This window comes from Canis aureus, chromosome 7 (genome assembly GCF_053574225.1).
Source record: "Canis aureus isolate CA01 chromosome 7, VMU_Caureus_v.1.0, whole genome shotgun sequence".
In the NCBI taxonomy this organism is placed as follows: Eukaryota; Metazoa; Chordata; class Mammalia; order Carnivora; family Canidae; genus Canis; species Canis aureus.
The window spans coordinates 32,141,530-32,159,030 of NC_135617.1; the positions used below are offsets into that span (position 1 = coordinate 32,141,530).

At 35.1% G+C, this 17,501-nt stretch overlaps 1 protein-coding gene and 1 long non-coding RNA gene across 12 annotated transcripts in view; one reads left to right on the forward strand and one right to left on the reverse strand.

The window, feature by feature from the left end:
• LCA5 (lebercilin LCA5) overlaps positions 1-17,501 on the forward strand; it is an 83,791-nt gene that overhangs the window by 62,902 nt on the left and 3,388 nt on the right. For all 11 annotated transcript variants that reach the window (XM_077903294.1, XM_077903289.1, XM_077903293.1 and 8 more), the window contains 4 exons: positions 11,915-12,052; positions 12,992-13,088; positions 13,779-13,921; positions 16,260-16,392. In XM_077903294.1, coding sequence (XP_077759420.1) covers positions 11,915-12,052; positions 12,992-13,088; positions 13,779-13,921; positions 16,260-16,392 — 511 coding nt within the window. The remainder of the gene's footprint in view (positions 1-11,914; positions 12,053-12,991; positions 13,089-13,778; positions 13,922-16,259; positions 16,393-17,501) is intronic.
• The window catches only part of LOC144317223 (uncharacterized), a 34,892-nt gene continuing 22,549 nt past the window's right edge, over positions 5,159-17,501 (reverse strand). Inside the window, exon 3 of the long non-coding RNA XR_013383170.1 lies at positions 5,159-7,280. This is a non-coding gene — a long non-coding RNA (uncharacterized LOC144317223). The remainder of the gene's footprint in view (positions 7,281-17,501) is intronic.

Sequence of the window (17,501 nt, forward strand, 5' to 3'; positions counted from 1 at the left end):
TCACTACATCTGTATCTTTGGAATAAATACCCAGTAGTGCAATTGCTGGGTCATAGGGTAGCTCTGTTTTCAACTTTTTGAGGAAACTTCATACTATTTTCCAGAGCAGCTGCACCAGCTTGCATTCCTGCCATGAGAGTTCCCCTTTCTCTGCATCCTTGCCAACATCTGTTGTTTTATGACTTGTTAATTTTAGCCATTCTGACCAGGTATGAGGTGGTATCTCACTGTGGTTTTGATTTTGTATTTCCCTGATGCTGAATGATGTTGAACATTTTTTCATGTGTCTGTTGGCCATTTATTTCTATGTCTTCTTTGAAAAAATACCTGTTCATGTCTTCTGTCCATTTCTTGGACATTTCTTGGATTATTTGTTCTTTGGGTGTTGAATTTGATAAGTTCTTTATACATTTTGGATACTAGTCCTTAATCTGATAAGACATTTGCAAATACCTTCTCTTCTGTTGGTTATCTTTTGGTTTTGTTCACTGTTTCCTTTGCTGTGCGAAAGCTTTTTATCTTGATGAAGTCCCAGTAGTTCATCTTTGCCTTTGTTTTCTTTGCCTTTGGAGATGTGTCTAGCAAGAAGTTGCTCCAGCTGAGATCACAGAGGTTGCTGCCTGTGTTCTCCTCTAGGATTTTGATGAATTCCTATCTCACATTTAGGTCTTTCATCCATTTTGAGTCTATTTTTGGGTATGGTATAAGAAAATGGTCCAGTTTCATTCTTCTGCATGTGGTTGTCCAGTTTTCCTGACACCATTTGTTGAAGAGACTTTTTCCATTGGATATTCTTTCCTGCTTTGTCACAGATTAGATGACCACAGAATTGAAGGTCCATTTCAGGGTCTCTGTTCTGTTTCATCAATCTATGTGTCTGTTTTCGTGCCAGTACCATACTGTCTTGATGATTATAGCTTTGTAATAGAGCTTGAAGTCCAGAATTGTGACATTACTAGCTTTGGTTTTCTTTTAGCTATTCAGGATCTTCTCTGGTTCCATACAAATTTTAGGATTATTTTCCCAGCTCTGTGAAAAAAGTTGATGGTATTTTGATAGGGACTGCACTGACTGTATAGATTGCTCTAGGTAGCATAGACATTTTAATATTTTTTCTTCCAATCCGTGAGCATGGAACATTTTTCCACATCTTTATATCTTCCTCAGTTTCTTTCATGAGTGTTCTATGTTTTCCAAATACAGATCCTCTGCCTCTGTAGTCAGGTTTATCCTAAGTATCTTACAGTTGTAAATGCGATCGACTCCTTAATTTCTTATTCTTCTGTTTCATTGTTAGTGTATAGAAATGCAAGTGATTTCTGTGCATTGATTTTATATCCTGCCACTTTGCTGAATTCCTGTATGAGTTCTAGCAATTTTGGGGTGGAATCTTTCAGGTTTTGCACATAAAGTGTCATGTCATCTATGAAGAGAGTTTTTCTTCTTTGCCGATTCAGATGCTTTTATTTCTTTTGTGTCTGATTGCTAAGGCTAGGACCTCTAGTACTGTGTTGAACAACAGTGGTGATAGTGGACATTCCTGTCATGTTCCTGACCTTAGGGGGGGAAAGCTCTTGGTTTTTCCCCATTGAGAATGATACTCACTGTGGGCTTTTTGTATATGGCTTTTATGATAGGGATATCACTCTATCCCTATACTATGAAGAGTTTTAATCAAGAAAAGATACTATACTTTGTAAAATATTTTTTTCTGCATCTGTTGATTGGATCATATGGTTCTTGTCCTTTTGTTATTTTTAAATTTATTTTTAAAGACTTTAATATTTATTCATGAGAGACACAGAGAGGCAGAGACATGTGCAGAATGAGAAGCAGGCCCCCCACAGGGAGCCCGATGTGGGACTCGATCCCAGATCCCGAGATTATGCCCTGAGCGGAAGGCAGACACCCCACCACTGAGCCACCCAGGCATCCCCTTGTCCTTTCCTTTATTAATGTAGTGGATCACATTGATTGATTTGCAGATGTTGAACTACCCTTGCAGCTCAGGAGTAAATCCCACTTGGTCGTGATGAATAATCCTTTTAATGTACTGTTGGATCTTATGGGCTAGTATTTTGGTGAGAATTTTGGCATCCATGTTCATCAGGGATATTGGTGTGTAATTCTCCTTTTTGTTGGGGTCTTGGTTTGGTTTTAGGATCAAGGTAATGCTGGCCTGATAAAGTTTGGAAGTTTTCCTTCAATTTCTATTTTTGAAACAGCTTCAGAAGAATAGGTAATAATTCTTCTAAACATTTGGTAGAATTCCCCTGGGTAGCCATCTGGCCCCCGACCCTTGTTTATTGGGAGATTTTTGATTACTGCTTCAGTTTCCTTGCTGGATATTAGATCTGTTCAGGTTTTCCATTTCTTCCTGTTTCAGTTTTGGTAGTTTATACATGTCTAGGAATGCATCCATTTCTTCTAGCTTGCCTAATTTGTTGGCATATAGTTGCTCGTAGTATGTTCTTATGATGGTTTGTATTTCTTTGGTGTTGGTTGTGATCTCTCTTTCATTCATGATTTTATTTATTTTATTTATTTATTTTATTTATTTCTCTTTTCTTTTTGATAAGTCTGGCCAGGGGTTTATCAATCTTATTAATACTTTCAAAGAACCAGCTCCTAGTTTTGTTAATCTTTCTTTTTTGGTTTCTATTTCATTGATTTCTGCTCTTATCCTTTATTAATTTTTGTCTCCTTCCAGGTTTAGGCTTTATTTGCTGTTCTTCCTCCAGCTTCCTTAGGTATAAGATTAAATTGTATATTTAAGACCTTTCTTGTTTCTTGAGAAAGGCTTGTATTGCTATGTACTTCCTCTTAGGATAGCCAGTGTTGCATCCCAAAGGTTTTGAACAGTAGTGTTTTCATTTTCGTTTGTTTCCATGAATTCTTTTAAATCCTTCTTTAATTTCCTTGTTGATCCATTCATTCTTTGGTAGGATGCTCTTTAACTTCCATGTATTTATTTCCAAATTTCCTCTTGTGATTGAGTTCAAGTTTCAAGGCACTATGGTCTGAAAATAATGCTGGGAATGATCCCAATCTTTTCATACCAGTTGAGACTTGTTTTATGATGCAGTATGTGATCTATTCTAGAGAATGTTCCATGTGCACTCGAGAAGAATGTGTATTCTGTTGCTTTAGGATAGAATGCTCTGAGTATATCTATGAAGTCCATCTTGTCCAGTGTATCATTCAAAGCCCTTGTTTCCTCATTGATCTTCTGCTTAGATGATCTTTCTATCGCAATGAGTGGGGTGTTAAAGTCCCCTACTATTATTGTATTGCGATTACCATGTTTCTTTAATTTTGTTAATTGGTTTATATAATTGGCTGCTCCTGTGTTACAGGAATAAATATTTTCAATTGTTAGATATTCTTGTTGGATAGCTCCTTTAATTATGATAAAGTATCCTTTCTCATCTCTTTTTATAGTCTTTGGTTTAAAATCTAATTTGTCTGATATAAAGATTCCTACTCCAGTTTTCTTTTGATGTCCATTAGCATGATAAATGGTTTCCACCCCCTCACCTTCAACCTGAATGTGTCTTTGGGTCTAAAATAAGTCTCTTTCAGAAAGCATATTGATGGGATTTACTTTTTTATCCAATCTGATACCCTGTCTCTTTTGATGAGGGTATTTAGTCCATTTACATTCAGAGTAACTATTGAAAGATGAATTTAATGCCATTGTATTACCTGTAAAGTCACTGTTTCTACATATTGTCTCTGTTTTGTTTTGTTTTGTTTTGTTTTTTCTGGTCTATGTTACTTTTGGGCTCTTTCTTCACTTAAAGGATCCCCTTTAATCCCTGGGTGGCTCAGCGGTTTGGTGCCTGCCTTTGGCCCAGGGTGTGATCCTGGGGTCCTGGGATCTAGTCCCACATCGGGCTTCCTGCATGGAGCCTGCTTCTCCCTCTGCCTGTGTCTCTGCCTCTCTTTCTGTCTCTCATGAATAAATAAATAAAATATTTTTAAAAAAAGGATCCCCTTTATTATTTCTTGCAGGGCTAGTTTAGTGATCAAAATTTCTAGTTTCTGTTTGCCCTGGAAGCTTTTTATCTCTCTATTTTGATTGTCAGCCTTGCTGGATAAAGTCCTCTTGGCTGTATATTTTTCTCATTTACCACCCTGAATATATCATGCCAGGCCTTTTTGGCCTGCAGGTCTCTGTGGATAAGTCTGCTGCCCGTCCAATATTTCTCTTGTCTCAAGCTTTTTTCAGGATTTTCTTTGTCTCTGAGATCTGCAAGCTTCACTGCTATATGTTAAGGTGTCAACTTAACTTATTGATTTTGAAGGGTTGTTCTCTGTGCCTCCTGGATTTGAATGCCTGTTTCCTCCCTAGTTTAGGGAAGTTCTCTGCTATAATTAGCTCCAGTATACCTTCTACCCCTCCCCCTTTCTTCTGGGATCCCAATTATTGTAGTATTGTTTCACTTTATGTTATCAGTTATCTCCCAGTTTCTCACTTCGTGACCCAATAGTTGGTTATCTCTTCTTCTCAGCTTCTTTGTCCTCCATCATTTTGTCTTCTGTATCACTAATTCTCTCTTCTGCCACATTTATCCTAACAGTTAGAGCCTCCAGTTTTTATTACATCTCATTAATAGCCTTTTTTATTTCAACTTGATTAGATTTAGTTCTTTTATTTTTCCAGAAAGGGATCCTCTAGTGTCTTCTATGCTTTTTTTCAAGCCTTGCTAGTATCTTATAATAATTCTGAACTCTAATTCCAATATCTTACTTATACCCATACTAATTAGGTCCCTGGCAGTCAGTATTGCCTCTTGTTCTCTTTTTTGAAGTGAGTTTTTCCATCTTGTAATTCCATCCAGAGAAGAATAGATGAACAATAGAACAGAATACTAAAATGGCAACAATGATGTGGGAGAAATACACACTAAACAAATCAGAACCAAAATAATAAAAAGTTAAAAAATATATATAATCAGAAAGGTGAAAAGAACAGAGACTGGATCCTATGTGTGTTTTGATCTGTTTGTTAGAAAGGTAGATTGCAAGATTGTAAAAGAAATCTTATATATGTACAGAAATAAAATAAATACAATGAAAGGATAAAATGTAGTTGTAAAAATGAATATTAAAAGACAAAAAGAAAGAATATAAACAGGTGAACAGAGCAGAGCAATACACAATATCCTGGGTTTATTTTGGTCTATTAGAACAAACTCATTCCAAAATTGTAAAGAAAAAAACTATACATATATAGGGTATATATATATGGTGTATATATATATATATATATATATGGTTATATATATATTTATACACATACACACAAAAAAAATTAAATACATTGTGAGGATAGAATGTAACTGTAAAGATGAAAATTAAAAAAGACTTTTAAAAAAAGAATATAATCAGACAAGTGAAGAGAACAGAGCAATACACTAGATTCTGTGTATTTTGGTCTGTTAGAAGAAACTGCATCCTAAAATTGTAAAGAAAGAAAAACTTATATGTACAAAAATAAAATTACAATAAAAGGAGATAGTGTAACTATAAAAATGAAAATTAAGGGAAGCTGGGTGGCTCAGTGGTTTAGCACTGCCTTCAGCCCAGGGCGTGATCTTGGAGACCAGGGTCGAGTCCCACGTTGGGCTCCCTGCATGGAGCCTGCTTCTCCCTCTGCCTGTGTCTGTGCCTCTCTCTCTTTCTCTCTCTCTGTGTGTGTGTCGTGAATAAATCTTAAAAATCTTTTTAATGAAAATTTAAAAAGATTTAAAAGAGTTGATCGAAATTGGTTGCAAAGGAAAAAGAAAAAAGTTTTTAAATTGGAAGACTAAGGAATCATGAGAAAAAAAACACAAATTCTCTATATATTTGCCTAGCACTGGGGTTTTCCACTTCTGTGTGATCTGTAAACTTGGTCTTAGCTGAATGTTCTTGCTGATCTTCTGGGGAAGGGGCCTGTTACGCTGATTCTCAGGTATCTGTCCTCTCCCCAGGTGGATCTGCACTGCCTTTGCCAGGGGGCCAGGCTAAGTAATCTGTTCTGGATTGTTCTATGTGGCTTTTGCTCCCTAAAGGCTTTCTACCTGCTTTAGAGGATAAGGGTGAAGATAGTAGCCTCCCAGTCTCCAGCTCTGGAGTTCAGGCACTCTCTATGCTCCTCAGGGAAAATCAGTCACTCCTGTCTCTGTCCACACTTTGTGCTCAGCTGGCCTATGACTGATCATTTCTGTTTCAGGCACTTGACCTCAATTATGAGTCTCCAAACCCTGTAGGGTCCTGCACCATGCACCTGCACCACTCCCCTTGGAGGGGGGCTCTCACTAAGATTCTGCTGTTTGCTGGGCCCTGTCCTGGAGAGCAGGACAACTGTGCCACAGTTTGTGGTTTGTGGCAAGACCTAGCCAAGAGCCCACTCCTGGGCTTGCTGATGCAGTCGGATTTCCTGCTCTGATGCACTTAGGTACCCCTGTTCTTTCGGTGACCTTGGGGATCCTGAGACCACACTGTCCCACCTAGGATTCTGTCCCATTTTGCCACCAGAGCACCTTTCCCTCACCGGAGACGACTTCTAAAAGTTCCAATTTTGTGCTCTACTGATATATCACTTTCCAGTAGCTGCTGCAGAGGCTCCTTCCTCCAGCAGTTTATCTTCCCATGTATTGCCTTGGATTTGCTTCTCCACACCTCCTACTTTGCAGAAAGTGGCCGCTTTTCTATTTGTAGAATTGCAGCAATTCTTTTCTTAGAGCTTCAGTTGAGTTTGCAGGTGTTCAGAATTATTTGATAGCTATCTAGCTGAATTCCTGGAACCAGAGAAAATTAAGGTCTCCTACTCCTCTGCCATCTTGGACAGGAACAAAGTCTGATTGGTTCTTATATTTTTTACCTGTGTTGAAATTCTGAGTTCTTCTACTTTTCAGTGTGAGCATCTGTATAATCATTACTTTGAATTCTTTGTTAGCTAAATTGGTTTATCTGTTTCATATAGTTCTTTTTCTGAGGTTTTTGTCTTGTTCTTTCATTGGTAACATATTTCTCTTTCTCTTCATTTCCTTGACTTTCTGTGTTTGTAGAAATAGCAGAATAGCAACTTTACATAAATTTGCAGGAGTGGTCTTGTATATGGTCATATCTTGTGTAGATTGTGTGTTCCTGGTGCTTTAGGTTAGCTGGCTGAAGTTATGTCTGACATAGGCTGTGGTTCCCAGGGCACTCCATGCTGGGCCTGCCCTGTTGAGATGATGGCTGGAGGTAAAGTGGGTGGGGACTGAGTCAGTCTTGGGTTACTTCCAAAGCTAGTATGAAGGTTAAAAGACAAAAATAGCAAAATTAATTTTAACTAAAATATTAAATAAGGGCAAACAAAATAGAAATATGTAAAACATGATAACATATACATAAAACATGGAAGGAGAAGTAAAAATGAAGTTATTTTAGAATGTGTTTGAACTTAAGTGACCATCAATTTAACACTGGGTATATGTACTTAGCATGTTATATACAAACCTTATGGTAACCACAAATCCAAAACCTATAATAGATACACAAGAAAATAAGGAGAAAGTAACCAAACAAAACACTAAATCAGTCATCAATCTGAAGGAAAGAGAGCACATACATATTAATGATTAATTATAAATGGCCTACATGCTCAAATCAAAAGACATGGTAGGGAGAGGATGGGAGGAATGGATAAAAACAAGACTCCTTTATTTGCTGCCTATAAGAGAGTCACTTCAGATCTAAAGATACGGACTGAAAGTGAAGAGAGGCGAAAAAGATAATTCCAGTGCAAATGGAAGTGAAAATAAAAAAGCTGGGGTAGCAATACTTATATCAAACAAAATACAATTTAAAATAGGCGTATAACGCCCTTCTTTGTCTCTTGTTTCAAATAATAAAGGGGTTATCCAAGAAGAAGATATGTAACAATTATAGTTATCTATGCACTGAACATTGGTGCTCTAAATACATGAAACATATAATGTAATATATAATGTAATCTAATAGACAAAGGGGTTATCCAAGAAGAAGATATATAACAATTGTAATTATCTATGCACTGAACATTGGTGCTCTAAATACATGAAGCATATAATGTAATGTATATTGTAATCTAATAGACATAAATGGAGAAATGGACAGTATAATAACAGGTGGGGATTTGAACACCCCACTTACATCAATGGATAGATAATCTAGGCAGAAAATCAGTGCCTGAGCTGACACATTAGACCAGATGGACCTAACAGAACATTCCATCCCAAAACAACAGAATATACATTCTTTTCAAGTACATGTAAAACATTCACCAGGACAGATCACATTAGGCTACAAACCAAGTCTCAGGAAATTTAAGAGTGAATTCATATCATGCATTCTTTTCTGACCACAATGATATAAAACTAGAAATCTGTTACAAAAAAAAGAGTATGGGGACGCCCAGGTGGGTCAGTGGTTGAGCGTCTGCCTTTGGCCCAGGGTGTGATACTGGAGTCCAAGGATCGAGTCCTGCATTGGGCTCCTTGCATGGAGCCTGCTTCTCCCTCTGCCTGTGTCTGCCTTTTCTCTCTCTGTCTGTCATGAATAAATAAATAAAATCTATTTTTAAAAAAAGAATATGAAAAAATATGAAAGACAGGAGGCTAAACAACATGCTATGAAATAAGGGGTCAAGGAAGAAATCACAGAGGAAGTAACAAATACATAGAGGCAACTGCAGATGAAAACACAATGTTTCAGAATATTTGGGATGTAGCAAAAGCGGGTGTAAGAGGGAAATTTATAGTGTAGTGATAAAGGCCAACCTCAAGAAACAAGAAAATCTCAGATAATATAACCTTTTACCTAAAAGAACTAGGAAAAGAACAAAGCCTAAAGCCAGTAGAGGGAAGAAAATAATAACAATTAGAATGGAAATAAATGAAATAGAGACTTAAAAACAATAGAAAAGATCAATGAAACCAAGAACTGGCTTTTAAAAAAAATAATAAATTTGATCAACCTTTAGCCAGACACATCAAGAAAAAGAGGACCTAAATGAATAAAATCAGAAATGAAAGAGAAGTAACAAATGACACCACAGAGATAGTAAAGGATTATGAGAAGGATACTATGAAAAATTATATGCCAACAAATTGGACAACCTAGAAGAATGGATAAATTTCTTGAAACATAGCAATCTTCTAAAACTGAATTAGGAAGAAGTAGGAAGTTTGAATAGACTGATTACTAGTAACAAAATTGAATCTGTAATTTAAAAACTCTCAACAAATAAAAGTCCAGGGCCAGGTGAATTCTACCAGACCTTTAAAGAAGAGTTAATACTTATTCTCCTCAAACTTCCAAAAAGTAGAAGAGGGAAAACCAAGGACCCTAAAAAATAGAAAACTACCGGCCAGTAATATCCCTGATGAACATGGATGCAAAAAAAAAAAAAAAAAAAAGGAATCCTCAGTAAAATATTAGCAAACTACATTCAATATATTTTTAAAAATTACCATGATCAAGTGGGATTTACTCCAGGATATCAGGGCAGTCTAATACTCAAAAATCAATCAACATGATACACAATACTAACAAAGTGATCGATAAAAATCATACAATCAGCTCAGTAACTGCAGAAAAAGCATTTGACAAAATTCAACATCCATTCATGATAAAATTTCTCAAAAAGTGGGTGTAGAGGGAATATAACATAATAAAGGCCATATATGACAAACTTAGAGTTTAACATCATACTCAGTGGATAAAAACAGAGCTTTAAGATCAGTAACAAGACAAGGATGTCTTGTTCTTGCCACTTTTGTATAAAATAGTACTAGAAGACCTAGGTACAGCAATCAGACAAGAAATAAAAGTCATCCAAATTGGTAAGAAGTTAAACGTGTAACTGTTTGCAGATGACATGATACCATACATAGAAAATACTAAAAACTCCACCAAAAACTATTAGAATAATATTCAGTGAAGTTGGAGGATACAAAATATGCAGAAGTCAGTTGTGTTTCTATATGCTAATAACAAAGTAGCAGAAAGTGAAATTAAGAAAACGATTCCATTTACAAATTAATATGGGAAAAGGGGAGGCCACAAACCATAAAACAGATACTTAACTATAGAGAACAAATTGAGAGTTGCTAGAGGGGAGGTAGGTGGAGGGAGATGGGTTAAATAGGTGATCGGGCCTAAGGAGGGCAAAAACAGATCCATAAAGACAGGGATCAATCTGATGGTTGCCAGAAGGGAGAGTGGTAGTGAGATAGGCAAAATGAGTGAACTGTAGTAGGAGTTACAGACTTCCAGTTATGGAATGAATAAGTCCGGGGAATAAAGAGTACAGCATAGGGAATATAGTGAATGGTATTGTAATAGCATTGTATGATGAGATGTTGTCGTGAGCACAACATAAGATATAGAATTGTGGAACCACCATGTGGTACACTGGAAACTAATGTAACATTGTGTGTCAACTATACTTCAATAAAGAATTTTTTTAAATGCTACCTTATAGGATATATTTTTCATATATACTCTCTCCCACCTCTCTGTAGTATTTGGAAGTAGATCTTGGATATCTTATTGTTGTATTCATAAATATTTTACCTTGTATCTCTTTAAAATACAAAGACTTTAAAAACACAGTGCCATTAACGAATACCAAGAATAATGTCTAAAAAATTAACGTTTTAATATTTCAAATATCTAGTTAGTACTCAAGTTCCCAATTGTTCTTTGAGCTATTTAAAGATCTTAAGTCATTCTCAGGGACCAGAAGGGTCTACATATGTAGTAAATAGTACTGAGAGAATCAGGGGCCTTCAGATAAAATACATATGAGAAAAACAATTATACAATTAAGAAAAAAAAAGCTGGTGGACTGGAAAGAAAAGGTGTGGTGGCAGAGTGGAGGGAGGTGTGTGTTTACCACTTGATGCTCTGCCCATTTCCCCTTAGGGGATCCTTGACTCAAGAGAGGTTGTTTCCCAAAGGGTCATGATTGATCTCTTGTCAGAATCCTGGGCATACAGCAGGAAATGGTATTCCTTCAGTTTTCTTTGCCTCCTTCCCTTTCTTTTCCTTCCCCTCAGTCACTGTGGTCTCTCCTCAGAAAGAGTCCCTTCAACTGCCACATATGTGGCCGGGCACATCCCCACTTAACACCTTTACACTTCCACCTCCTGCCAGAAAAGTCATATGGGCCTGCCACCACTTCTGCCACTTGTACCATCACCCCTGGTTCCACAGCCTTCTCTGATGTCTAGTCCACCCACTTTCAGGTGCAGAGATGGATGGTTCTCTCAGGTGTCCTGACATGCTGTGCAGAAGTATTTTTGTTTAATTATGCATGTTTGCTTTATGGATCTGATTAGTTATAAATTGAAAGGTGGGGAAAAAAGGAATAACTCATGTTACCATGATGTTGATGTCACCTAAAAGATAATGTTTTAACCTAAATTTTTTCACAAACTTTATGGAAAATGTTTGAAGACCGTAGAACTACTATTTTTATCTAGAAATGTTTTACAGGGTAATCTCTGCACCTTGGATAGTGCTATATAGTTTTATGCAACTGTCTTGGTATATATTTGCCTGAACTATGATTCTCAAAAGCCAGTGTTTCTCATCACATCCTTTGGCTGAGTTTGCAACCAACCTAAATGATTACTCATGTATGCTTCAGGCAAATGCTCAAGAATTTATTTACAAATCATTGTGAAAAGGAAAAACAAAAAAGGAAACATAGGCTAAAGTACCTTACTAAAATAAATTGTTGGTAGATCTATTTTCCAGTTTATTTTATGTTCATGAACACTACATGCAGCCTGCTTTGTAGGTCTTGTATGGTACTACTAAAAACATTATTTCACTGCTAAGTGCAGTGTTATTCTCAAGTACTATTTTTTTTATGTTTATATACCCATCATAGGAACTATCCAAAAACCTTGAGCTGAGTACTAACAGTTTCCAACGACAGTTGCTTGCTGAAAGGAAAAGAGCATATGAGGCTCATGATGAAAATAAAGTCCTTCAAAAGGAGCTACAAGAACTGTATCACAAATTAAAAGTAAGAATGTATTTATTTATTTAATGAATAATATATATAAAATATATTGAACACTCAGCATTTTAAAACACTCATATTTGTAAGTTGGTACAATATAATTTACAAAATTCTATTCTCTTTAGTACTTTTAAAGAAAAGTTTTGTTAATATGATCACTATGACAAATGCCAAAAGTGAAACAATAATCCTAATAGGATTGATATAACTGAAATAAGTTATGAAATCCTGGAAGGAATTGTTGGAACTAGAGTTCTTCTCTGTTAAGTGGTTGAGTAACCCAATATTTTTCCTCAGATAACCCCCAGGATTATTTTAAAAGTTGTTTCAAATATTGCCCTTCATTTTCAGCTTTGAGAAGAAACATTCACATTACTTAGTTTTCTTAAAGGTATCCAGATATCATTGATAGGTGGAAACTTTGTGCAAAACTGAATGTGATTTTACATAGAATTTTCATTTTGTCAATCAAATTCTCAGAAAGAGCCGTAGCCTCAAAATGATAAAGAACACTGTATTTAAAAAAAAAAAAAAAAAAAAGTATAATTTTTAACTTGTAATTCAAAACCTATGTTTGAAAGATGCTAACAAAATGATTTAATGATTTTGGTCTCTTGCTAAACTTGGATCACATTTAAAGACACTAGTAGATCAGATGAGAGTGGATAGAAAATGAATTTTGCCTTATTTATTTTGATTGCCCGTACATATTGCACTTTTTAGGGAGAATCATTGTCCTAACGTAGATGTCCTAGAGATATTCCTTTCTGTTATTCTGTGGATAAGAAGAGAAACTGAACTAGATACAATATAATACATGCCAACTTGGTAAGGACATTATAGTATTATAGTATAATATATTCCAATTTGACAAGGTGAGAATTTTTGTTTTATTTCAAACTGATAACTCTACATCCTAAATTGTATTGGGTTTCTTTTCAGGAAAAGGAGAGAGAACTGGATATAAAAAACATATATTCTAATCGGCTGCCAAAATCTTCTCCAAAGAAAGAAAAAGAACTTAGATCAAGAAAAAATGGTATAGTAGCTATTATTATTGAAACACATATTGTGTCACTTATTAATAATAAAATTAAATAATTCTAAAGTAGAAGGAAGGCAAAAGGAAAAGAACTTCATTGAAGTAAATTTAAATTTCCTTATAGTTAATTTTCAGAAATCAGTTTTTTCAGTTTTTCCTAAGGTTCAAATTTTTTCTTAAAATTTATTTTTGAAACTTTTATAAAAATAAGAATACTCCAAACTGGAGTTTGATTATAACGAATCTTCATTTATGCATCACTTAGCTTTAACAGTTACATATTTTACTAAACTTATTTCATCTATTTTTTTCCTACTTCTAGAGTTTTTTTTTTTTTAAGAGCATTTTAAAGTAAATCCCAGCTGTCATTTCATTTCACTCATAAACACTTTGGTATTATTATACATATCTTTACTTTTTTTTTTTAAACAAAAGTATAAATTTTTCTTTTCTGAGTTGCAGAAAGTTAAAAACAGACTTTGTAAAAGCTTAATAGGGTTTACCTGTCTAAATTGTTCTCAATTACTTAATTGCCAGTAAATCCTAGAAACAGAAATAGTGAGTAGTCCTAGAGCTGAGCAAAACATGCATTATCTCATGTAAATGGTGAACATTTAGTAGTTAAATTCCATATATCTTAGCACTGTTCAATATGATTAGAAAATTCTTCTGTAATTTTCATGGTAGCTGCATGCCAGAGTGATTTTACAGACCAGTGTACAAAAGGAGTACAAACCAGTGAAGACTTCGAGCTGGAAGAATTTCCTATAACACCACAAACAGTTATGTGTTATGAAAACAAATGGGAAAAACCTGAACGTCTTACGTTGGTGAGTTTAGCAACATGATTAGGTACTAAACTCTACGTTTGAAGTTATTCCTAAAAAACACGGTATGAAACATTTTAAAAGTTAGCAGTGAAGCTACTGCTGTATCTGTGTAAATGTACAAGTAGCCTTTTAAAGAAAGTGATTTATTAAATTCCTTTGGACGGACTCTTCGTTGTCATTGGATCTTCCAGATGCTTCAAGAAGTTTAGTTGTACTTTCTGGGTTGGAGATAGAGGTCTTTTCTTTTCTTTTCTTTTCTTTTCTTTTCTTTTCTTTTCTTTTCTTTTCTTTTCTTTTCTTTCTTTTCTTTTCTTTTCTTTTCTTTTCTTTTCTTTTTTGAGAGAGGAGAATGATCAGAGAGGGAGAAGGAGAGAAAGAACCTTAAGTAGGTAGGCTCCATGCTTAGTGCAGAGCCCAAAGCAGGGCTTGATCTCACAACCCTGAGATCATGACCTGAGCTGAAGTCAAGAATCAGACACTTAGCTGACTAAGCCACTCAGATCCCCAGAGATAGAGGTTTCTTACCTTTTATGTACCCAGATAATCTCTAAAAATCCTCCTTGCTTTTACATTTAATAGTAACTTTTACTGGTTTTCAAATGATTTTTTTTAATTTGTCCCCCCCTTTTTTTGTCTTCTATTATATGAGAATTTTACAGATTAGCTGAATGTTGAACAAAGTAATTACAGCAGAATCTGACTGTAGAACATTCAAATTAGAGTGAAATTCAGGGGGGGTCTGTCTTGGACCTTCATTTAAAAGGACTTATAAACTGAATACCAGAATGTTCTTTTCTCTAAGAGGGTTCTATATTTTGTATTTATAGTTTAAATTCCAAAGAGAACAGTTTACCAGGGATCCAGCATATTTCATATATTCCTGTTTTTGTGCCTTGTAAGTTTCCCAGAGACCCAGAGATCTTTTCTTGTGGTATAAAACAGAAAGAATGGTCTGACTTGGTTCCTGAGTAGCTATCTGCTAAGTGTCCTTCTTTCTATATTTTCACTATCATTGAAAGTAGATCATGTTGTCTTTTTAAAGAGGGTAAAGTGTGGAATAGCAAAATCATTCTTTAAAAGATCCTTTGTAGGATTCAGCATGAGGAGCAGCAATCTAATATAATGAAGAGAGTATAGCCTTGGAGTTAGCACTGCTTTTTAATTAGATTCTGGTTCTAACATTTTAGTTTGTGTGACTTCCTGGAGCCTCTATTTCCTACTTTATAAAACAGGAATGGGCTACCCTTCAGGTTGTGGTAATAACTAATCACAAAGTTTATAAAGCTCTTAAGACTGATCCTGCCATTTTAAAGGGTCTCAGCAAATGGGAACATTATTAAAGTCCAAACTAATTTGCTGTTGGAAAGAGACCCAGCATACAGTGGTTCAAGCAACATACAAGTCTTCTTTCTTTTATAATAGATTGAAGGTCAGTGGGTAGTTCATGATAGGTAAACAGCTTTGTTCCTTGGTAGTCATCCTCTGTCTTACTGTTCTTCCACCTTAAAGAGTATGGTTGGAACTGGCTCACCACCTATATGAGAAGGAGGAACAAGGAAATGGAGGGCAAGAAGCTTTTATTTTTATGTGATCAGAAGTTGCATACATATTTTGACTCACATCCCTTCGGTCCTATTTAGCTGCAAGGGAGAGTAGCAAATGTAGTCTCCAGTTGAGCATCCGTATGCCCTGCTAAAACTCAAGGGATTCTGTAACTAAAAGGAAAACAAGGAAATAGATACTAGGGGACAATCCTCTGCTGTACTAATAATAGGTATTTACTTTTACTCAGAAAAATTACACATGAAAGGGACCATAAGAAACAAGTAATTTTAATCTTACATTTTTATTTGATTTAAATATTATGAAATTTACTAAAGACTTTAGAAATAGTAAGTATAAATTTGAAAGACGGAATGCAATTGTTACTTCCTGTATTATATAGTTCAGCAGCACCTCCTCACATGGCCTCCATAGTTGGTTAATAGCCTTTTCCGGTTAACTGAATTAATCAGATTTGGTTGTGATATGTGCAAAAGAAAGATACTTCTGAAACATGTCTCTTCAGTATTTTATGTTGGTTATTGGCTTTAATTCCATGATATTGATTTGATATATCTTACACTTTTTAAAAAAATTTTAACTAAAGTAAATAATCTTGCGTGCTTTTGAAGCATCTTTCAGAGGGTTGTGACTTACTGCCTTATTAAATTAAAATGTGCTTTAATTTCTAACTTAGTTGGTGTCATACTTGATGGGAGATGACTCTATGATATTTAAATAGCATTTTCCCCTTTTGACATGTGAACTTGCATTTTTTTAAAAAAATATGTAATAGGACCTGGAATTTCAAGAGAGAGGTAAACATGAAGAAGCAGGGATTCTAAACTCAGCTGTGAAAAGAGAAGAAAAATTTGTCAAAGATCAAGGACTCCATGTTGTAAAACAGGAGGTTGAGAAGCTGGAGGATGGTAAGAAAGAGTTTAATCAAGTGATGAATCAGAATCCTTTAGTAAAGAAAGTGTTAGCATCCCTGAATATTTTCCAGCTGAATAGTGAACTGGTTGTACAGAATAAGAAAAGGTCGATACAATGGTAGTAGGTGGTCTATTAGGAATCACAAACATTTGAATAAAGTTACTAAGGAAAGAAAAAAAATAACTCAAGTTGGTATTTGGGGTTAGGGAATAAGGACAAGTTACCTTTTGGAAAATTCAGATGAAGTAGAATTGAGATAAAAGAGAAAATTTTTGTGTGTATGTTAACTAAAGCTTGATGAAGAGGTAACTGAAAATTGGCTTGCCCTTGAGATTCCAGTCTGTACACTAGCCCAGACATTAACATCAATGAATTGTGAAATCCTAAATATATTCCTGTAAGTTTTCTTTTGATTTAGTATGTAAAGTAAATCTTTACCATGTTCAACCAGTAGTGTGGAAGTTTAGTGAACCAACTTACATAGTATCAGATACTGAAAATGAAGTTCAGGAATAAATTCATTTCCATCTGGATAAAATGTCTTATAGGTATGGGCAAAAGGAATCCCTATCTGAGCATCTGCATATAGTTCATTAGTCTTATAGAAGCTGCTTACAGAGAAATCCTCTTCTTCTTAAAGTTAATAGAACATAAAATTATGATCCAATTGTTGCTTAAATTAGTGATTGTATATTTGTGTGTGTTTAAAACAATGTAACATTTGAAGTAGAAAATAAATTACTATTGGGTAAGTCACAAAGCGATGCTTTCATCTAGAAAGCATAGAATAGAAATGTATTATGGTCAGTTGTGTCTAGGTAACAGGAAAAGAAAGTAACAGAAGACTGGCCCCTTCTTTTCAACTTTATTTTTTTTTTCCTGGACTTTGTATGGAATGATCTCTAACATCAGTGAGAACATATGCCATTTACTAAGGTTACTAAGAGTAAGTTGTATATACCTCATGCCCATATCTTAAAATACGTCCATGTGTATTTTTTCAAAATAAGGATATTTTCTTGCATCATTGCAGTATAGTTTTCAACTTCAGAAAATTTAACTTTGATACAACATATTTCTCAAATCTGCTATCCATATTACA